This window comes from Magallana gigas, chromosome 3 (assembly GCF_963853765.1).
Source record: "Magallana gigas chromosome 3, xbMagGiga1.1, whole genome shotgun sequence".
NCBI lineage: Eukaryota > Metazoa > Mollusca > Bivalvia > Ostreida > Ostreidae > Magallana > Magallana gigas.
Window position 1 is genome coordinate 48179650 of NC_088855.1, and position 23198 is coordinate 48202847.

General features: G+C 34.1%; 2 protein-coding genes across 2 annotated transcripts; both read right to left on the reverse strand.

Annotated features, from left to right (window-relative positions):
- Window positions 1–2008: 2008 nt before the first annotated feature.
- Window positions 2009–5863, reverse strand: LOC105329395 (fibroleukin). The gene is made up of 7 exons (XM_011430630.4): window positions 5081–5863; window positions 4870–4969; window positions 4596–4772; window positions 3952–4091; window positions 3558–3660; window positions 3031–3195; window positions 2009–2787 (listed from the first exon to the last, which is right to left on the reverse strand). The coding sequence occupies exons 1-7, from the start codon at window positions 5396–5398 to the stop codon at window positions 2510–2512; spliced, it is 1281 nt and encodes a 426-aa protein (XP_011428932.3). The 5' UTR covers window positions 5399–5863; the 3' UTR covers window positions 2009–2509.
- A 2218-nt stretch (window positions 5864–8081) lies between these two features.
- LOC105329412 (transient receptor potential cation channel subfamily M member 8) lies at window positions 8082–20967 on the reverse strand. The gene is made up of 32 exons (XM_066077889.1): window positions 20746–20967; window positions 19671–19895; window positions 19268–19441; window positions 18913–19155; window positions 18486–18653; window positions 18109–18321; window positions 17818–17996; window positions 17580–17644; window positions 17372–17477; window positions 15826–16006; window positions 15533–15684; window positions 15225–15438; window positions 14905–15017; window positions 14759–14808; window positions 14491–14621; window positions 14274–14371; window positions 13957–14094; window positions 13735–13758; window positions 13534–13639; window positions 13361–13458; window positions 13171–13277; window positions 12571–12796; window positions 12207–12296; window positions 11938–12033; window positions 11638–11766; window positions 11173–11460; window positions 10606–10767; window positions 10462–10504; window positions 10006–10165; window positions 9477–9667; window positions 8352–8453; window positions 8082–8095 (listed from the first exon to the last, which is right to left on the reverse strand). Exons 1-32 carry the CDS (start codon window positions 20825–20827, stop codon window positions 8082–8084), a joined length of 4368 nt encoding a protein of 1455 aa, XP_065933961.1. The 5' UTR covers window positions 20828–20967.
- Window positions 20968–23198: the final 2231 nt, after the last annotated feature.

A 23198-nucleotide genomic window follows, 5' to 3' on the forward strand; every position in this document is an offset into this window, starting at 1 on the left:
TTTTAGATTTTTAAAGAAACAATTCTAAAAAAGAACGATCCTAAAAATATTTTGAGTATCATTTTTTTAGAATTCTTTTTATTTTATCATAAAAAAGAAATTAATCTGTTTAAAATCAGACCCTTGATCTGCTCCTTGTTTTGTGTTTGTTTTCTTTTGTTTGGTTGTTGTTTTGGGGTTTTTTTTATTGGTTTTTTATTGGTTTTGTTTTGTTTTTGTTTGTTTGGTTTTTTTGTTTTGTTTTGTTTTGTTTTTGTTTGGTTTTTTTGTCGCTACACAAGGAGATCTTGGATTAGCGACAGTAGAAAAGAACGGAGATCGAAGATCTGATTTTAATCACATTGTACAAGAAATAAGATGTGAACTTTGCATTTACCCTTAATAGTTTTTGTTTATTTATCAACTTTTATAAATAGATTCATGCTCTTCCAACGACAGAAAAACAGAATAGCTGCATGGTTGTTCTTACAATTACTTATATTTTAAAGATATTTTTGAAATTCTTTTCGTTGATAAAATCATTACATTTATTATGATAGCAATACTTTAGTTTTATCTATATCTTGGATTGGCTAATATAATACAAAATGATTAAAAATGATCACATGCATTCTCAAATCTTCAAGATTTATGTTTGTTTTCAAAACCTCGTAAATAGAAAAAATTCAGAATAAATTTGACGGAATTTTAACGACAATTGCCTCTGTTAGACTATGAACCTGTCATTTTTCCTTTTTACTCTTTAAGCCACTGACAATGATATAATTATACATTTGAAATAAAGTACATCCGCCAGTCAGATCTGTAAGTCACTTCTGGACAAATATCTATTACGTATCATGCAGCATGCACGGTGCGATAAATCAGTCTAGTTGCGCCGTGTATTTATTGACATATCAAAAAGAATAGCAATAACTATTTTGTTCTTAAGTTTTACATATTATTCATTTTGTATCGATTTACAGCAAAGTGCGTTATCATGTGGGTCGGATTGCCAACAAATTATATACCCATTAGGTGTACTTTAAAATTGAAGATATAATATCTTTAGTCCAAATTTAAAATAAAGATTAAAATCCAAACAATGGCACATATTTTTCTAGGTCTTTAAACAGGGTTGTTTTTCTAAAGGAGATTCAACAATTACCAAGTATCTAAAGGTAATCGAACCAGTAACTATATTTTTCGCGGAAATCCCACCACTATTTTCTCTCTAACTTTTCACCATGCAATAAACGTATATGGCACTATAGGAAAAGCACACATCTAAAGGAAAAACAAAATCATCTCGTTATTGAGTACCGATTTGTTAATTCACAGAATTCGAGTTACAGCATGGATTCAGATACTAGTAACATATAGCATTGCCATCAAAGTATTTCCAATTTTTTTATTCATGTGTGCCGATGCATTTCGATAACATACAAGTATATTATTAGTATATTTACCTGAATATAACATGTTTGAATCCGCCATTGTTGTTCACCTGTAAGATTAGCGTTTATGGTGTATGGTCTGATCAATAATTGATACACCCGATTGCTGTTGAATTTTAGTCAGAACTTACTGTCTGGGAACAAATAAATCACAGAAATGTTTTCTCGTAATGCACGCAAATCAATTCAGAAAATATAATATTGTATACAGTGTAATTAAAAAAATTACGAAAAAATTACGAAATCTTACAAATAAATCATAGCTATTCATTATCAATTAGAAACTAGTTTTAAAGTAGTCTGGGAACAACATAAGCAAATGACAAGTAAAGGCAAGTTCCAGTCATAATTCAGGCACGTAGCATCAGGGGCCTGCCCTACACCCCCCCCCCCACTATTTCCCGCAGCAACTAATTTTTTTTTAAAATTTGCATATAAAAAATTGAATTATCATGGAGTTGCCCCCCCCCCCCCCCCACTTTTTGGGGAGTATGTAAAAAATTCATATGAAAATAAGAAAATTAGGAGTGAAATTGAAATTATATACTACGCCAGTCCCAAAAATCACAATTTATTTGAAAAGAATATTTGCTTTTAATAGAGTTTCAAGTTCAAATTCAACACCAATATTTTTTTAATTTACTTACAAGTATATTTCAATTCTATAATTTTGATACATATGAGAGAAGATTTAGCGAGTTATTTATTTTCCAAATTATTATCTGTCGTTTGGAACAATAAACAATTTATTGCATTCATCATGAACGTTCGGGAGTTATGTACATTTGGGGAAAAAAATCACAATTTATTTGAAAAGAATATTTGCTTTTAATACTGTTTCAAGTTCAAATTCAACACCAATATTTTTTTAATTTATTTACAAGTATATTTCAATTCTATAATTTTGATACATATGAGAGAAGATTTAGCGAGTTATGTATTTTTTTTTCAATCATACCTGAATACATTATCAAGGAGAGTGTTTTGATTTTCCTACTGACCCTTTCTAAAATTATTACACGACCTGAAACATTTTTTTTTCCTGTAAGAATATGCTATCGGTATTGCAATCGTCATCCATTAATATTGCTGTTCTTCGTCGATATCATGATAACGGAATCCTGATGTCCAGGAAAAGGTTTATTACCAGTTTTTTGCCAAGTCATGCAACTCTCACCATCTTCACAGTTCTTCCCATTCAGATTGGACGTTGAACATTTGTTGTACCACCACCCACCCCTCATTTTCCGGGCACAGCTCCCATCATTGTACTGATCATTATCCTTATCGACTGTTGAGAACGACATATCCTTGGCCTGAAACTGTAGTCCTGTTCCACCAAGTGCATCGCCTATATTACAAATAATGAATAAAATGTAAATCGTCCAACAAAAATATATATAATGGCTCGATTGGGATCAACGATAAACTTTTTGACAGTAGGAATATAATGCTGGATTTAACGAGGATGTAGTGTATATCTCACTTTATTCTAAACACATATATATGAGCAAACGTCCTTATGAAAAGATCTAGAAATCATTGATTGTGATATCGGATGGGTCGAGTGGGGAAGAATTTCAATGAAGTTTACCCGCAGATCCCTTTACATATTTGCCATATGTCATTGCATAATTCGCCGACTCATCAGAGACGCTTAAATTACTGTACTCGGCCTGTACAGTCGAGCCGTTGAAGGTTGTTAGCTGGATCCGTAGGGTGTTGGCGCTCTTCGTCAACGCATGCAATGCATCGTTACCTACAAAAGAACACCTAGTGTGTCATCCTTGCTAGCCAAGAATTTCTGATACTCATTGCTCCTAAAAACGAAGCAGATCAGAAACCCTTGGCTGGCAAAGATGCTAATGTGTGTGTAAATAGATAACATGTGAATTAACATCAATAAACGGATTTCATTTTTGTCACTAAATGTACATTCATAATGTACAATTATTTAGTTAAGGATGTTCGATAAAATATGTATTTTCAGTTCAGTTGTTTAAATCAATTGGAGGCAAATGTACAACAAAACGTCTTACCTATCCACTAGTCCCATGTCGCAGTCAATTCATTATAATCGTTTTCAATTTAACCGTGTTTTACTGTATATCATGTTCCTACCTATCCAGTAGTTCCCTGTCGCCTCACCAAAACCAGCTTTGTAATCTCTCCATTTTCGAGTAAAGTTGAGGCTCCCATCCTTCCGAATTCTTCTCTGTACTACCTAAAATCATTATTACATGTCATCTATTGCATAAAAAATAATCGGACACCATCTTTGGTGCATTTTGCAAATATATAATTTTCCTCACACACATTTAAGTTTGTAGGGTAACATAAATCTGGAACTGGAATTTGATTTGAATGTGAAAAATTCTCTCCCCCGTCAATAAAAATAGCGAAAACGAAACGAAACAATAAAAAAACCGGATATTAGCTATCAAAATCAAAGTTCAATAAAACTCATTCCTACTTTTTTAAAGAAGCAAAGAATCAATTAAAGGGAAATGTTTACCGTCCATCCTTCTTCGGTTTCCATATTACAGTAAGCACTTTTTACAACTTTGCGGTCCGGAGAGATGTTGTAATGTCCACTCTTAAGGGTATTGTTTTTGGAAAACAGCTCTGTACAGTCTTTTAGTATAGACTCGGGTACTACAACAAAAGTATCACGGGTTACACGGTTTTCTTTTCATTACCTTGCTTCAAAAATGTACACTCATTAATTTTCTTCATTAACTTTTGAAGAAGTGTCATCGCATAATTTTGTACCTTCGTAAAATAAAAATTATTCAAATAATAAACGATAGTCGCAATTTAAAAAAAAAGTCGCACTTAAAAAAGCACACAAGGAACAATCATAACAATAGAAACAAAGAAACGAATTAACAAAATACCAAAAAAAAAACCAAAACATTGGGATCTTTATAATACATATGAGTAAAGTTTTCGAAAAGCAAAACATCACGGTTTTCTTTTTTTTCAAAAGTTCGTTGTCTCACGTAATAAAGATTAGAAAAAAATGAGCATTTTGACAAAACCAAACTAAATATCGAAGCAAAGAGTTTGAATATTAATAGGTTGAAATAATAATACGATGGTTAATCCTATTAACACAAACCGAAGTAATTTTTGATTATTAATTTAAACCAATCCTACCTTTGCACTGAATGTCCATTTTCCACTCCCCCTGTTCTGTACAAACAGCACACTTTGTCCCTCCAGACGATTGGATGAAGCTTTTACATTGAATTTTAGCCCGAGCTCCGACTCGGCTATCCACATAGTGCACCATTTCAGTATTGGGTGCAAATCTTGAGGGCCTTTCTGCACAATCTTATATTTAAAAAAAACATCTCTCTAAAATAGGCTATGTCTTTTTGGGTGATTACTGATTGATAATAAGAAAATAAAGTTAAAACTTAAAACTTACCTAATATTTCACAGAAAGGCTCCATGGTCGTTGTATTTAATGAACATGTTTCATTAAGGTTACATTTTGTATGGTGCTCTTCGCATTTACCCTCTAATGCCTTTAATATAGAATTCAACATTAACCAGAAAAAAATGTAAAATCATATTTGTCATAACGTAGAGCTGGGAATTAAGTATCAGCAAAAGTTTTTAATTGTTTAATATCTTACAAATCGGTGAATAAATTCCCATCTGAAAGCCTGATAACAGCCGCTGATGTCTCTCTTTGGGATTTGGTCTGTAGGGTACAGCATACAGATCAGGACTCGGCGGTCGTACCGGAGAGCCTGACATCGGGGTCTCCTTTTACACTCACGGACACAATCTACGAACGAACGGTCAAATAACAATATGTATCCTTCAGAAGTGCCCTCGAAACACTTACCAAGATTGGTTTCAGGTGTATAGCCCACTGTGTTACCAAGAAAGTATAATATTATGTTTAACAGCGACAAGACGAATTTGCTCCCCATTTCAGATGACCGCATGGTTATGATGTGTTTGCGCGAGATCACTCGTAAAGTACGTGCTGGTGGCTATGTATACTTATAGCTGAAACTTTATAAATTTTTAATTATGTGTTTTGTTGATAATTTTTATCTTGAAGTAAGGCGTCCCAGAATGTATAAATAGTGACTAATTATTTATAAGTTTATTTTTATTATCTGCCGTCTTCCCAGCAGGTGCTATTGTTTGAAAATTATTTTTTTAAATTTTTTCCCAAATGTTAATATTTGCGTTAATAAAAATTTAAAAGGTTTTATCACTTTATATTACACAATGATGATGATAAATATTACAAATTGATAATAGTTGCCAGGTAATGGAATCTTTGTGGCTCTAATCAGAATATCGATTAAAAAAAATAGATACAATATCAAGCTGGGCATATTATAAAAACACCAAACCAGTGCTGTATGCAGCAACTTCCCTTTTCTTTTGTATCTACTGCATGTTTTGTAAAAGCTTTTTGTCTGTTTAAAGAATGTACAAGATAAAATGTTATTTTTAGTGTTTTTATTTATTTTTTAACCACTTTCTGGAGAAAAAAGAAACAATTAGGACTGTAACATGTGTAATGCGTTTTTACTTAGACATTTTTTTTCAGGCTGCTGATAATGATAGTACGCAAATAAAAAGACATAGCGTAGTTTAATCATTTCCTTTTGTCTGTTACTGACTATGTACGGAAACGTGTCTGGTTGGAAAGTCAAGAGAAGCGAGGCGAACCATGAAATGTTTTCTTCGGCGGCTCAATTTAAATGTTAACATAGCTAACCTCACTAGCATTAATAAATATTTATTTAGAACCATTTTAACAAGACCTTGGACTTTCAGTAGGACGTAGCTATCCGATTCTTGCGTCTAAACAAGTTAAAAATGACGCGGTTTCAAGCGAAATATGCACCGATTGCGTAGTCATAGCTCAAAAGCCAGACAAATCTTGTTGGTTTCAGAGAGCCGTGGCTGATTGGCCAACAAAGAAATAGACAAGCCTACGTCACAATCTGTTTGACACAACCACTCAAGTCTAAGCTCTTGTTAAAATGGTTCTACGTCCACTAAGTATGAGCCCCTCAAATGTTTATTTAATGAAATTGATTGTAATTCAGAACTCTATAGAAACTGACAAAATTTACACAACCCGCTCACTCGGATTATGTATATTTTCCCCTGCAAAGTCGCTACCTTTATACCCCGCATGCATACCAAATAAACCATTTTATTGTTTTAACAATATAATTATTATAGTTAAATGAGTATCATGGCTTTAATTTACCCGAGAGCCATTGTTGAAAATTTACGACTAAATCAATGTCAAAGCACGACATTGGACATTGACGAAATCTAAGGGGTAAAAAAAAACTCCCCAAGAACTAAACAACTAGAATTCATAAGTTGTTCCCCATTTCGCTGACTGAAGTGAATTTAAGAGGTTAGGAAGAAATAAATCATAAAAATATATGTAGATGTATAAGGTATTCGATGTATAACGACCACATTGTCCGATTTGCTTAATCATGATATCATTTTGAAGGTGTTATCAAATAAAAATACTCCACCAAAGGAATTTTCAAAATTTTAATTATGGTCCAACTAATTACACCTTGAATTTTTCATTGAAGTCTATGGGCAACGTATGTTTTATTAAGATGTTGTAAAAAGTAACTTATAATTCGTAAAACTCTCTTGGTTAATACATGCATAAACTTTCTTTTTATCAAAATATGAAATAAAATGAATCATTTACCGCAGATATTTTGACAAAATTAAAATTTTTCTTTTTCCATCAAGGGGAGATAACTCTTTAAAAACTTTTAAGGTGCAAAATAACCGGCTTCTTACATGTTGTCTGTCATGTAAATTTGTTTCATTTCACTTTCATAGTTATCTAGCAATAAATATTTAACTATTTTAAAATGATTCAAAATTGTTCAATATCCCTTCATTATACATGTCATAGGTCAGAATAGGTCATGTCCACAAAGGAAGTCAATTTTCAACGTGGATTTATGCAGAAAAGGCGCAACTGTGAGCTGGGATAATAGACTAGAGAGGCCACAATATGGAAGAAGGGTTCAAGTGAACACAGAACTAACAGGAAAAATTCCTTAGAGGTAAATGGAGCCTAGTTTTTGTTGAATAGATATAGACGCAAACTAGCTCAAAGAGGTTTCAATTTTGTTCATAGCATACTAAGTAGCCCAAGTGAGGTTTTACCATTGAGAACGCCAATTTTACCCGAAAACAAGCCTCTGATGAGGTATGGAGGTTAATTATGTTTCATTTAAGTCAATATTGGTTTGTGTCTGAGTACAGTCAATGATTCACAAAAAATTAATAAGCATGCAAGTTTTTATCAACCAGTTTCATGCCCCTTATCGAGCATGCAGTAAAATATTCATTTCCCGTATCAAAAACGCCTTTTGTTTGTTTCTCCGTGGACGCTGGCCTGTTGCATAATTAAGGTTTATAGGCCCTGGGGCCCTACCCTTGGTAACTGTACATTTATTAAAGTGACATCATGGTTTCGATAAAATCTCATGCATTAGATTTAATTTGACTTCAAAGTCATTTGAAAAACAATGATAATGCACCAATAGGATGTGTAAAATCAGTTCCATGTTGTTAAGTTGTTTCTCGGTAGGTGTGACATAATCTGTATATCTGTTAAACTCTGCAACCTACAAAAAAAAGGAACAACGGTATTAATTTTTTGACATTAAGACAATGCAAGAAATTTGAAATTAAGACTTGTAGAACGGACGTAAACTATAACAAAATAGTATCATACAACAAATAAAACATGACATTTATAGAGGTTTCTTTAAAAGATATCTTCCCTTAATCAATGCTAATATTTTGATCCAAACCTGCCAAACCGTTGGTTGAGTTGTTCATTAACAATATTAGAAACATCAAGTGACGTCATCGGTGTACTGGCGTCGTCTTCTTCCTGTTTCTTTTTCATAAACATATAAACGCATTCCCTCTCTAAGTCTGTTAGCATTTCATTTTCGATTAAGACTTTCCCTGTTAAAACTGGAGAGAAAAAATAAACGAGTTTTTGAAAGAATACAGTACTTTGACAAATGTCGTAAAATGGTACACAATCAGACAATTATAACATCCGTAGGTCACAACCCTACGCAAAAAAACAAAAACAAAAAACAAAAACAAAAATTGACAGGCTTAAAGTATTTACGGGTTCTCTGTTGTAACTACTTTAGGTTATAGCATGCCGACAGTTTCAAGGAAACGATTAGGCTTATGGCATTTTACTTTGTCAAATCATCATTCAATTCAGTTTTTACCACGTTCAATCAATTCACGTCATTCCATGTATCTATTATGAACTCTACGCATAGAAACTATACCTTTTAAATTCATGAATACAAAAAATACCGATACAGTAAAACACGGTTATAACAAAGTGCCAGGGACGGGCGATTTTGCTTCGTTATAAGCGTAATTCGTTATACATGTAGCAGTCAAATTTACAACATGTTGTATAGTCATGGGGAATGCAGATCACTTCGCTGTAAGCATCAATTCATTATAAGCGTGTTTGTTATAACCCTGTTTTACTGTACTATAGTCTGTCCCAAGATATTTATGTAGCACATTTGGACGATTTTCAATGAACAAAAATACACATACCTTTGAAAGAAGTGCAATTGAAATAGTTGAAAGAATATTTTTCCAAGATAATTTCATTGAAACATTATCACTCGGAAAAATTCACAGGAACGAGAACAGATTCCTTACGTAGATTTATAGTGGGGAATGTTTACATTTTTTTTCCATTCGGAATACACTCGGAATACATCGGGCAATTTTTCAACGTTTTCATCCGGGCTTGCTGCAATACAAAATCTCCGTAGACATCACATTTTTTAGCATTGTATTGAAACCCGATAAGCTAACAGGGGCGTTTTGACTGAGAAATCTTGGAAATTTTTCATACTGTTTGAACCCTGATGTATTTATAAATACCAAGCAATTAAGCCAAATGTGAATCCAGGATATCTTGGGACAGAGTATAGTTAACACACACAATCATACCTGGTTTGGTATGGTCCACGGCCGTGCATTTCTTGAATTTCCGGTACATCCACCTGACCATGTAGTGTATGTAGATGATGGCCCCTAGCGGCATAGGAATTACGGGCACTCTCTGGAACTCCTTCACCAGGCCGTATCGTTCATAGTTCCACTTCTGGTTCCGTTGAGTCTGGATCCGTTGATACGTGTCACTGAAGAACATTATTTAGACATTCGTTTGCAAAGTGTTTATGCTATTAAAGAGGCATTCATAAAAATTGTTTTTTATGAACAAACTATGGAATCAAGATTGAATTACAATTAATATGGGTTATAGCATGGGGGTCACCAATCGCTTTCCATTCAAAACATTTTATTTCCTCACTTGAAATTACACAAACAATTTTAATTTCTTCAAATGAATACAGCTTTTTTTCAATAAAAAATTATCCACTATTTTTTCTCCAACAAAAACAACTTACTGATCAATAGTTTTAATTTATATAATTCTAATTTGGAAAGCAAAAGCACAAATGCATGGTGAAAGCACCTGAACATCGCAATGAGGATATTTAGCAGCATGACGTTGGCAAACAGAAGGTAGATGCCCATCATGGTGAATCCCACCAGCCTGCGGTGTTTGACCGCACACCTGGGTAGGGTCCCCGCCTCGTACACCGCGGGGTCAAAGGAACAGGCCGGCTCCTCGGCTGTTAAGGCAATCAGAAAAGTAGTTCAACCATTGACCCGTAAAAGAAAATCAAAGGACCAAATGCCGTTGGTTCTCTCATTATTGACTCAATGAAATCAGAAATTCAAACATTCCTTAAGTTTGCTTCCCGAAGCATTTTCCCCCATTGAATTATTATTTGAATTTTAATCTATGAATTTCAAATTATCAGGGATACATATTTACGCATAAAGTCATCCATATTTGAAGATATAGTTGATAACAGCAGTAAGAAAATTCAACCAACATGGATAAAGACAGACAAAAAGACAATACCTTCTGCTAGGATCAGCTCACCGAAAGGTTCTTGTAGCCTAGTCTGTCAATTCTAGTAGCCTAGTCTGATAATTCTAGTAGCCTTGTCTGACAATTCAACCAACTCATACCGTACCTGTGTAGAGTCAGACAAAAACAATATACCTTCCAGGTCTTCCAGGAGCAGTTCCAGTAGCCCAGTCTGAGGACACTAAACACGAGGTCAAGGTCGAGTTTGGAGTCTGGGTAGATGACAGAGTAGGCGGCTATTGCATACGAGACCACGAACACCATCAGAATGATCACAAAGTACATCAGGTCCTTGGCCTGAAACAAATATCGGGTGTCATCACTGTCGTAAAGACAAGCCTTTTTTTCCATAAGTAGGTGTTTAATTTTTGGCGTTGTTGGTAAAAAGCTCATTTAATAAGATTTAAATTTTCCTATATATCATTTCTGGTTACAAAAACAGTTTTCCTTCTCATAAAATCATATTTCTTTTGCTAAAACGACTTTAACAGCAGCTGCGTAAATCTAACAATACACATTCGCATCATTTACACATTCATACAATTAATCTAAATTAAATAACATTTATTTATTGGGGAAAATAAATAGATTTGTTGTATTATTTCGTGAATTTGAGAGACAATTTTTTATTTAAAATACCAATCACTTAGCAGGAGTTTATAACTGACAATGAAAAATGCAGGATTATATTTTAATTGCTACCATCGCAGAAATCATCCACAGCTTAGGTCCCAACTCTTCAATGGCAGAGAAAGTTTTCAATATTCTCATGAAAAACGCAACGAGACTAATTGCATGAAAAACTCTGGCAAATTCCTCCGCGGTGTAAGAAGGCACAAAACTTAGAACCACGGCGATGACGAAGAAGCAGAGAATTGTGACGTCAAAATAGTTCCACTTGTCCCGGAAGTAGACTTGTAGAACAGACGGACGCTCTCTAGCGTACTTCTGGCCAAAGTAGGTCTTGTTTTCATCGATGCCATTTAGAAGCTGCAACGAAGAAATTGGTTTCCTATCAAAAAGCTTGTGTATACATAATGGTTGAGTGCATAGCTGTAAATGTCTTGCAACGGGAAAAGTCCAATTGTAAGATTCCGGTATTATTGTTAAAATTAAATATAAAATAAATGGACAAATTGATTTTGAATTTAATCATAGTCACCTCACCTCTCTGATTTGGTCCAGCATTAGAGTGAACACCCAGCTGTACACTAGGAGGACTTGCCAGTCAGTGTGTTCCGAAAACCCCACCAGTAGGGTATAGCTGAACAGGCTCAGAAACAGCAGATAGGACGCCTGACAAAACAAGATCCAGTCAGGAAATACAACAAAAAGTATACGCCGAGCCAATGTTATGAACGACTCTAACAGATCTCGAGTTTTGGCACTATATACACAGTACTTTAAACAGTTATATTTTTCTGCAATTATGTACATAATAAAGTATTATAGTATTTAAACAATTACCATTGTATGCGAAAATCGCATGATTGGAGCTGTGTAAAATTCTTTTATACGATCTCTCATTCTCTGCCAGTTATTTCTACAGCATCCCGTCTGGTTCTAAATGGTAATTTTTTTGACTGATTTAGTAACTAATTTTCTCTTATACACCGGTCATTTAGAATAATTGTGAGCAACACAAAGTTATTTTGACATTAACCGCATTTTTCTTTCTTCGTTAACATTTTCAAATTTAAAATTCGATGTCAAGTTCCATTGTTGTATTGACAAACCTTATCTTGATTACATGAAGTGTCACGTGGTTCCTCCATAAATTTCAGCACAAATGGGAATAAACCAAGGAAAAAAACGGAAATGGTCATCTGAAACAACGTCGTTACAATGATTTCTTCGAAAGAAAAAAAAGTACAGAGAAATACATAGAATCTTATCTTAGTAGTGTTGAATGGCCTTTTGAGACTTTCTTACTTTCCTCTATATAAATATTAAGCAAAATATCATATTTCATATCTAAAGTACTTTTCATTACTAAATGATAGTTCATGGCTAAATAAATCGTATCTTATATTTTAAGATAGATCTAATTGGTAATAAGTTCACTACCCAGCCTTCTTTAAAAAATTTCAGCGTTCATACCCGAAACGAATTATTTTCAGGAGATATACGTCCAAACCAGATCTTATTGATAGGGATCTTGCACGCTTCGTGGGACATGAACGGTCTGTGTTTCAACCGGAAGGCGATTTCCAGACAGGAGAGGTTGCGCCAGCGGGGGCGATTCCTGGTGAGGAGTCGCTCCGTATCCTCGGGGTTACTCTCAAAGAACTCCTGGAGCACGTCACACGATAGCTTGATGAACTCCCTGTATGTTGACAGAACATATCAATGGAGTGTTCATTTTTGTTATGACAGAGATGGATTTGGCAAGTATGAATTTGGTCTTGCTATTTCTAACAAACCCTGAATGTCAAAATTTTATTGTATTCTAGATATATTTTCTGTGTAGATCTGTATTTCGTGATATTCTAGGGTAAAGTCTCACGTGCAAAACAAACTAATTGAGAAAAATTGATTTTGTAGCTTTTTGTAACATCGGCAAAAATACATACCACATTTACAGGAATATTTTGAGAAAAATTGTGGATTTTATGTGACAAAGCAGCCAGTAAGACCCAGTCAGATGATATACCTTAATGACACGTGACTAAATGGTTTGTAGTATAAAATGAGACATACTTCTCCTGTTTTAGAAGTTTATCAGCCAGGATTTTGTTGGTCACCTGACAACCTTTTCTCAACTTCCGTATTATCCCCGAGGCAATCAGCGCCGAGGGGAGGGGTTCCTAAATACAGCCAGAAATCTAAAGAAAATGTCCATCCACACGATAAAATCATAAAATTGTTTGGCAGAAAATAATCGACTTACTTCGCAATACTGCCAAAAGAATACCGACAGCTCGTGAAGATCCATCATAAGAATAGACCACACCATCAGGTAGAAATAGGGATCATCAGCATATTTATCTGTTGTAGAAAGTCGTAAGTTTATTTTTCATATTTAAAAACCAATGACTAAATTGAACAGTCTGAGAGTTTTACCTTTCATCTCCACAGGGATGTTATTTTCTGCGAAGACGTCCATTGTTATGTTACGGACCACGAATCGGCGGATGTTGTCGATGCTGGGAACCACATCCCAGCCCAACTATACAAATGTTTCAGATCGTTAATTTTGGCATTTGAACAAATCTTTTGAAACGAAGACTGCAATTTTTCACACAGGGTTTTAACGTTTCTTACCTGTCTTCTTAGTTCGTCTGGTAGCTATTAAGTAAACAATGGTAAGAGATATACATGTACTAGTACATCTTACTGAACAAATCACCATTTTAAACATCTGTTATTTAAATTTTGCAAAAAGATCTTTATCCGCTCCAATGTGATGTTATAGAGAAATTTATATCCAAATTTTAAATATTTTGTAAGATGAAATATTAAGTAGACAGCTGATACAAATCTTACATATTTTGATGCGTAAAGTTTGTCCCTATTATTCAGCTGAAACTTCTGTATATCAATGCACTCCGAAATGAGGAGTCGCACGAAGTCAATCTTCCCCTCTCTCATCGCTTTCATCATTAGTTCCGTCATAAACGAGTCCTAAACAGCAATTAAAGCAGGCAATATAAGTTCTGTGGTCTGTCCATTCTAGGCATATCCTGTATGTGCATCAGATAATATTGGTGATTGCGACAATTTTTTAAAAATAATCCGTCATTGCAATTTGGACAAAGAGTATGAAGAATTTTTTTTTATTTTGAAAAAATGGTTTACTATACTTCTAATTGTTGAGTTTTTCTGTTGTCGAAGAAAACATGTTCCATTGCCTTTTCGCTGTTATTAAATCCCAAAGCAAGACTCAGTTTCTGTTCGTCATCTAGAATAAACATGCCGATACAATGTCAAAGAAAACCACATTTTAAAATATGAATCTCGCATATTGTTTTGAAATCCGTTTGATAAACTATGCCAAAATGAAACTCTCGACCATTCTACCTGAGATGCTATTGAGGAGAACATCTAGAATGGTTTGGCCAAGTCCGCAGTGGTCATCATTAAGGTTGACAAAGCTTATAAAACGCCGCTCTGGGTGAGTGAGAATGTCGGAAATCCTCGATTCCTCACTTCTAAAATTAGTAAGATTGTTTTTAATCAAAGATGAGAAACAAAACAAGCTGAAAATTCAGATGAAGTTGATAATGAAAATCAAACGGTTATAGTGTCAACTAAATTTTAATATTGAAAAACAATGAATACAGTCTACCTTCCGGTCTTAAATGCGTATGCTAATGTATCGGCAAAGCCTCCAGTTCCCTACAAACATGGATACCACACAATTAGAAATCAGTTTTAGCTTTAAATAATGATCAATAACAATACATATCCGATTCGTGTTTTAGACTTGTTTACCCTCAGAACGACGACGGGTCTCTTGGCGTCCAGAGAACGTTTGACCATACTGAGCGATTGCAGCGGATCTCCACCCACAAGCAGGAGTAAGGAGGGTATGGGTTCAGGACAACCTTATTAACAAGTATAGGAATTACAAATGTCAATATACAATGTTTTATACTTTTTAAGTGGTAGGCATTTTATAACTGGTTTTTTTTAACGTTCTGGTATAAGAGGGGGGAAAAGATAAGATAATTTCATTTTTTATTTTAAGAGAGAGAGAGAGAGAGAGAGAGAGAGAGAGAGGGAAGGGGCGAAAGGGTTGCTTAATGACTTACATGAAGCTTGAACATTGTATTTTCCCTGCCGTATGTATTCCTCGAATTCTGATCTGAAATTTGCCGTCGAAATTACGCAGCAGTCGCCATTATCGCTTACCACTGCACATTTGTGAGGAAGAAGAAAATGAGAGCAGAAGGGGTTTAGGTGGTATTCTCCTTTCGCTTTCAGGGCCTCTCGTGTGTTGTAAGTAGCTGGCCATCTCCCAAACCCCTACAAGTGAATGTAAAAAGAAGAAAGCTAATTTCTATATTTCATTTAAATTATTAACAATACTCTTTTACAAAATTATCAACAGTGAACATACGTTTTTGGTGACGAGATGTTCATTCATTCTGAGATATTCCCAAGATGCAATTCCGATCACTATTGGCCTTTCATTGACATCTTCTTTCTCAACTACTCTGCCGATAACTTCTGAGATTTCTGAAGTAGCGCCATCTGTCGTGAACCAAACCCCTGCATCGAGAAAACATCTCAATATAAATATAGTCCGTGAAAATATTTTTGATATAAATATAGTTTTCAATTCAGTTCTAGTGCTTAACGACTCCATGCTTTTTACATCTTAAACCGTCTATCTGACAGCAACATTCCAACCTTTTTCTTTGACTATGTTCTGGAGAGCGTTGGTGATGGCGCGACACTTCTTGGGGTTTTTGATGATCTGAGACCCCTCGCCCGTCACTGAGATCAGCAGACGTGGTTGTTCTAGCTTCCACTGGTCGATGATGAGGGAGGACACAGTCTTCAAGTCTGACTTGGTACTAAGGCGCACGTACTGAAAATCGAGGTCACTGTGGTTTCATCAATCTTCTTTAAATTGCATTTTTCGTAGATTTCGTTGTTAAGTTGATCCACGAAATTTAAATATTCATTGATTTAATAATATAGAATTTTGAACCTTTATAGCTCTTAAAGGGACTTAAACACGATTTGAGATCAAAAATTTTATTTTTATTTTTTATGTATAAAATGGTTTATTGGTGCATTTTAAATGATTGACCAAAATATTAAATGTTAAAGTCAAGTTACAAGCGAGATACAGAAGTAAGAATTGATAGTTATGTAAACAAAGCTCGAGCCTTATAGATGTTTACAAAAAATGTAATGTAGAGAATTACCATTTCTTAGACAAAATGACATGTAAAAACAATTTCAACTAATTCAATATCTTCTTAAATACTATTATCAACAAAAGAAAGTTACATTTGATTGAAATTTACACTAATACATCGAATATGTTAAAATGACAATATTCGAGCTTTGTTTACAAAACAAAGAATTATGATCGCTGTATCTTGCTTATAACTTGATATTTGAGTTTTAAATTTTGACATAGCATTATGAACTTCTACATTTATCAGTATGAACATTGAAACTGGAAAAACAAAATTTGAAATTTTTAAGTCAAATCGTGTCCAAGTCCCTTTAATTATAAAGAATGATACTTATGTATTGTCACAGGTCACTAATGCAATGACTTTTAAAAGAATATAGTTCATGTATTAAGTCATATAGCGTACATAAGGTCAGACGCTTTACAAATCGGTGACCTAAGACACATTAAGTGGTGTGAAAATACTATGTCAGCTTTTCAAGGCTTTTTGGGAGTTGATTTTAATCAACTCTCACTCGGGCAAAGCGAAAGTGAAACAGTGTTTTGACCTAAGCACAAATCAATTATACCGCTGACAACATTTAGTTCTTGAAAATAATCGATAAATTCGATGCTATGTATTCTGAAGCATTGTTTTTCAAGAAAACTTATTTATTTAAAATACCATGAAAATAGTAAGATTTTAAATTGTACAAACAGTTTAGATATTTTTTAAAGTCGTATGCATTCCTACGCTAGAGTTCAATGTAGTCTCGTTCAACCAGACGCTTGGGTGGCTCCGTTAATATCCGACAAAACAGAGTCTCTCTTGCTTGTCGGAGATAAACGAGACAGCCGAGCGTTGGTTGAACAAGACAAGAGTTCAATCTTGCCTGGATCCATACAATTTCTTAGAAATATTTCGATTACTGACTACTTGCCATGCAAAATCAGATATCGTTGATTTTAAATAAATTATAATAGATAAAATCAACTCCCGTCAGTACTTCAGTTATTTGATTAATAGTGGTAAGTATTTTAGCCTACCATTGCTGCTCGCCGTTCCAGCCCACCCTCTGCGAACACCTCGACCTTCCCGAAGGCGTCTGTTACCGTGTGTTCGGGTCCCCCTCTACAACCGTGACATCGTTCTCTGTTAAAAAAAATCAAACTCCTCATTATTGTTGTAAAGGGTGAAAAACATAGGACTCGGTATGTGTGAATGTTGAAGAAATTAGAATACTGAAAGCATTACATTTGTTTGGAGATTTCAGAATGAAGTGGTACGGTGATATTTCGCTGGATCCAATTCTCAAGTTTCTGAAAGGAATATCGAAGGAGAATACTATAAGACTACATGTACTTTAATTACATTGCACAAATAACGGCATTAAATTTACGTATGCAACCTGAGTTTTATGATATAATTGATCTGTGTTCAAAGCATGTTTTGTGCCTTTGTTAAATTCTGTGACAATCTGATCTTAACCTACCAGATTATCCTCATTGAGTAGAACATTTTGGTTAAGAAGGTCTTCAAGTTCCTTTTGGTCCACAAATTGACTGTGGCCAATGATTTTAATCAACCATTTAGGATGTTCCATGTCAACGGGATCGGCATATAAATTTATTGGAATCAGTTTCTTCCACATCACATGCGCAATTTCAGCCTCTAAAATATAAAATAGGTCTTCTTAAAAAAGTGAAGCATTATTTCAATCTCTTATTTAGATGTTGCATATAGGTATTCTTTTCATAAATAAATAAAAATGATAAAATGGTACCTTTGCGACATTTCTTGTCCGCAATAAACGCCTTTGATACACACAGAACCACCGCTTGGCATTTCATAATTTTTTGATAAAGCTTCTTTGATTCCGGGAAATCAGTTGTGAGGCAAACCTTGCATTGCGATAAGCTGGTCCGGAAAATCTTTCGACACTCCTCGGCATTAATTGAATCGGATGGATGGAAACTGATGATGATCGAGTTGCATTCTTTAATAACAAAGGGATGTTGTTACGTCATGACACTAAAAATGGTGTACGAGTATGCACTATATATCATTACCAATTAGAACTTCATATACAAATCAGGTTATCCATTAGCAATACCGGTGGTATAAAGTTTAGAGAAATGAAGTACTGATTGTTTTCATAACCTTGTTGCTCCTCCAGAATATACGACACCAAAACACTCATGACATCATCGTCATAATCGTATTTAATTCTGTGCAGGGTTTGTAGCCATGTCGGGTCTGTTTTTCTGCTGTGTGACCGTACATCTATAACGTGGATTTTCTTTCCCCTTCGTCTTATTAGTTCACATTCTATAAATTTCAGGGCATACGGAAAATTTTTTGTATTTGAAATTTGAAGTTATTTTTTTTTCTATTTGGAATTGAAAGTTAAAATTCTTAGTAACTACCTGGATTCTATGAAGAAAAAAAGAATTTTTTATTTATCATTCAAAATTTACCAGCATTTTATCAAAACATTAAATCAATTTTAAGTTAAATGATTATTTTTTTTTTAAACTAATGGATCATTTTGGAATCGTAGCAGCGTACTTAGTCAATGATGTCATACCAAGTAAACAAATGTCGTCATTGAAATAACCATTGGATAACAATAGCAGGTACTCGTCTGATGAAGTAAGATGATTTGAGGTTAGGTTCCAGTCCTCTTTCGTCATATTGGCAAACGATCTCCTCTTTTTAGGAACGACGTAACTAAGAGTTGTGATTGATGACATCATTGCACTTATACGTTCCATCTCTGATGATGCATCGGAACAACTGCTTACGTAAACAGTTTTCGTTTTGGAACATTCTTAATTGGTAAAAAATTTAAATTGTTGAAAAATGAATTATTTAGCAAAGAATTCCTTAAGTTCTAAATGCTAAGCTTTTATGACAGTCCGGTTAACATGGTGCAAACGAACCTTTCTTCTTTCTTTTATAAATTTTGAAAATAGATGGAACATCTGGCTCTTCGAAAAAGAAAACTGTTTCTTTCGTTATTCCTCTTGAATTAAGATCCTTCTTCAACTCTTTAAAGTTGTCCTCCATCATAAAATAGGTCACTTCGTTCTCTCCTTCCATTAGAGTATTCACATCTGGCAATGTGTTACAAAATACATGTTTACATCATTTAAATCAAATGAAACACCAAAATGTTGCTATTGGTTAATATTTTCACTAAAGGAATGTAAATTCAGATGAAATTGGTGAGCCAACATGTATACATAAAGTAAATGTATATAGAATAACATATATATATAGAGTCGTTACAAAAAGATAAACGGACGAAACAGGTGCGCGGGTCCCGATCAGTGCGGAGCTTACCTCTGACAAACTGTTCGGAACTCTGGACGTACTCCACGGAGAGGCAGAAGATGACCAGGTCCTCGCTGAAGCCCCCGCCTCCCTCCGCCGCTGATCCCTCATCCTTGGAGGTGACGGTCACCGGTCCGAGTTCCTGAAGGCTATGTTTGAGTTTGGTCACCTTCTGTTCATCCTTGGAGTGATGACACAGCAGTACGGAGTCAATCAACCTCCGGGAGTCGCACACTGACAGAGAAAGGTTACATATAATCCAATTCATCTCTGGCCCCAGGATAGTGAAGTATTTTAGACAAAAGTCAAAATTTAAGTACTTCATTTAAGACTTATTACAGCTACATTGGCACTTTAAATGCTTGGGTTGCAACAAGTTTGGGTGAGCATCCTTAATTTCATTTTATATATTATCTGCATACAATAATTAAACATTTAAACTGTGTACTAATTCTGACTTCAGTCCAAGACAGCTTCGTGATCCTAAAGTCAGAAGACTCTGACATGGCATGTAATTCCCCTTCGTTGTACATGTTATGTACATGCAAAAAATTAATTCCATTATGTACAACTGATCATCCATGTACACAAATCCTTACTTACAAAATTAGCATAAAAGTACATTGTGACAGTAGAATTCTATTTCAGTTGATTTTACAGATATCAAATTTGGATTTTATTTCCATATATAACAGTGTTTGGCATTTTCATGTTATAAATTTTTAATTTACCGGGTGGCAGTAAATACATTATTTACAACATGACGAAATTTTGTATTTACAGCCACCCGGTAAATTCAAAATTTACAACATGACAGCATGATGCAGTACTTAATAAATGGAGTGGGTGAATTTTTATTGTACTTCCGAACTATTCCCTTTTAAAAACATGTAAAAGTTGTCATCTTGATGAATATAGATTAATTTTCCAAACAATTTTATACATATGTATTTTCATATAATTATCTAAATACTAGTAAGAGCTTAATTTAAATTGACAGCGGTAGAACAAGTATAGCTTAGCTGCGGATATCTTAAAGGTAGATTCAATCAATTATAGACAATGGATATCGGCTGATGCTTACGTAAGTGAGACAACCAGGTCCGGACCAGTTCCTGTCTCTTTGTATCGCCATCACAGAAGGCAGAAAACAGATTTTCGCACATTTTACGACATCTGATTGTCCGTGGTTTTGTTTGTGTTGACAAATTCACTGACGTTATTTTGCCCTGATCCGCTTAGCTTGTCGCAGAGGATTAATATTTTTATCAAAAGCATATAAAGTGATTAAAGGACACGGCGGTTTAACCATTCTATTAATTTTACTTGACAATTTCTATTGGTACAAGGTCAAAGAAAGTTCAGTAATGCAATGCAATGCAGTCTTTTAAAAACTGCAAATGATTTTCCATTGCTTGAGAAATATTGATTCGATTTCATTTTTTTTTTTAACTGAGTTGATCATTATCAAGACATTTAAGTTTGTTGATACAAGAAATGTTTTGATTCAGCAGGCTAAAAATTTATTGATACACGTTTCAGTTAGGTTATTAATAGTCTTATACATATGTGAATTGCGAAGCCAACTTTTTTCATTCATATATACGAAAAACGAATAGGGCCACATAAAAAAATTATCTCGTTATTACGAAAAAAGATCTTGTTATTACGAGAAAAAATCTCGTTATGACGCGTTAATTATCTTATTTTAACGAGTTAATTATCTCGTTATTACGAGAAAAGATCTCGTAATTACGAGAAAAGATCTCGTTATTACGAGATAGAATCTATATAAAATGGCGCGTTTCTGGAAAGACCTTCATGTCGATTGTACGAAAAACGAATAAGGCCACATAAAAAAATATTTTTATCTCGTAATTACGAGATATAAGATCTTGTTATTACAAGTTAATTATATGGAAATTCACGAGAAAAGATCTCGTAATTACGAGAAAAGATCTCATAATTACGAGAAAAAGATCTCGTTATTACGAGAAAAGATTTATATAAAATGGTGCGTTTCTGAAAGTCGACTGGTTCACCTTTTCAGTTTATTTTTTTCTTTCTAGAAACGTTAATTCAACTTTGATTAATTTTTAAATAACAACTGCTATTATTCATTAATTTTTACATAAAATGATCGGATTTGACATTTTATCTTATATAAACAAGTGGAAAGAACTTCATGTAATTCCTACTACCTTTCGTCTTAAATATTATAATCCCAATCCGAAGTAAGTAACAGGGAGTTCTAGTCGTAAAAACACAATTCTATTTGTTACAGATGACGCAAATGACTATATAGTTTCAATCATTGATATACCGGATTATGTTCTATACATCCACACACAATTAACTTATATTGAAAATAATTGTTTTTGTATATTAACATTAACCAGTTATTCATAGTATTCATAAATTGGTTATTTAATCTATTAATCAATCTGCTTTGCTCTTTTTTCTAAAATTTCTTTCACTAATGTAATGAATTTCTCGTGTACATCCATTTTACATCAAGAGGGAGTAGAAAAATAAAACGCACAGTTTATTTAGAACTTTCTCGTAAAAACAATATCCTTTCCCGTAATAACGATACATTTAACTCATAATGACGAGATATTTTCTCGTAAGAACAAAATTTTTACTCGTAATAACGAAATTTTTACTCGTAATTACGTGATATTTTCTATTAATAACAAGATAATTAACTCTTGATAACAAGATCTTTTCTCGTAATACCGAGATCTGTTCTCGGAATATCGATATGTTATTTTTTATTTATTTCATAAAAAGAAGTTTATAAAACCATTGTCACAGACATATTCCCCCAATGCTAGTCAATTTTTATTTTATTGTTGCATTCCTTGGCACAAGGGTGGGCCCTCTTATGGAACTACCTCGCACCATTTCGATTTTCCCACCATGGATAAGGAAAATTGTAAGAAAACGTGAAATTAAACTAGTCATAACTTATATATTTCGTAGTGGCATACGCGAGTTTTCGTAATCACGAGATAAAAATATTTTTTTAATCGTCTTTCATTCTAACACTAAATAGGATTTTTAAAAAAATTAGATTAACGTTTACTTAATCCAGTCAGTCGATTTGTTTTCTCCATCACGCAGCGGAAGTTAATTGGGATTAAACTAAAAACAAATGCACATTGTAGGTACGATTCCAATCAATATCCTCAAACTAAAAAAAATCAAGATGTATGCTGGTCAATGCATTACATATATATATGATTATTGTTTTTCTTTTACGCTATAGTTTTGATAATAAAAAATAACACACTGTAAATTGATAGATCTATGAAATTCCTTATATGACAGCCAAATGTCAGCTGCCAACCTTCAGACTGCTTATTGTCAAATGCCTACTCCAAGTTGCCCTGCCGAACTGCTTCCAATAGTTCATATGCCACATGCATTGCATATATTACATGTGTAAGGTTATCAGCTGTCCACAAATGTCTCACACAACTGAATACATAACATTTTTAGCACATACGCAAAAGCTTTTTGTCAGTAAGCAGT

Coding starts and splice junctions, on each gene's coding strand:
- LOC105329412 (XM_066077889.1), bottom strand. CDS start 20,827: ATGTGCGAAAATCTGTTTTCTGCCTTCTGTGATGGCGATACAAAGAGA. Junction 18,322..18,485: donor TATTCTGGAGGAGCAACAAG/GTTATGAAAACA, acceptor TTGTTATTAAAG/AATGCAACTCGATCATCATC. Junction 10,768..11,172: donor TGTGGATGATTTCTGCGATG/GTAGCAATTAAA, acceptor TATTTGTTTCAG/GCCAAGGACCTGATGTACTT.
- LOC105329395 (XM_011430630.4), bottom strand. CDS start 5,398: ATGCGGTCATCTGAAATGGGGAGCAAATTCGTCTTGTCGCTGTTAAAC. Junction 4,970..5,080: donor GGGAATTTATTCACCGATTT/GTAAGATATTAA, acceptor TCTATATTAAAG/GCATTAGAGGGTAAATGCGA. Junction 3,196..3,557: donor GACAGGGAACTACTGGATAG/GTAGGAACATGA, acceptor GTTCTTTTGTAG/GTAACGATGCATTGCATGCG.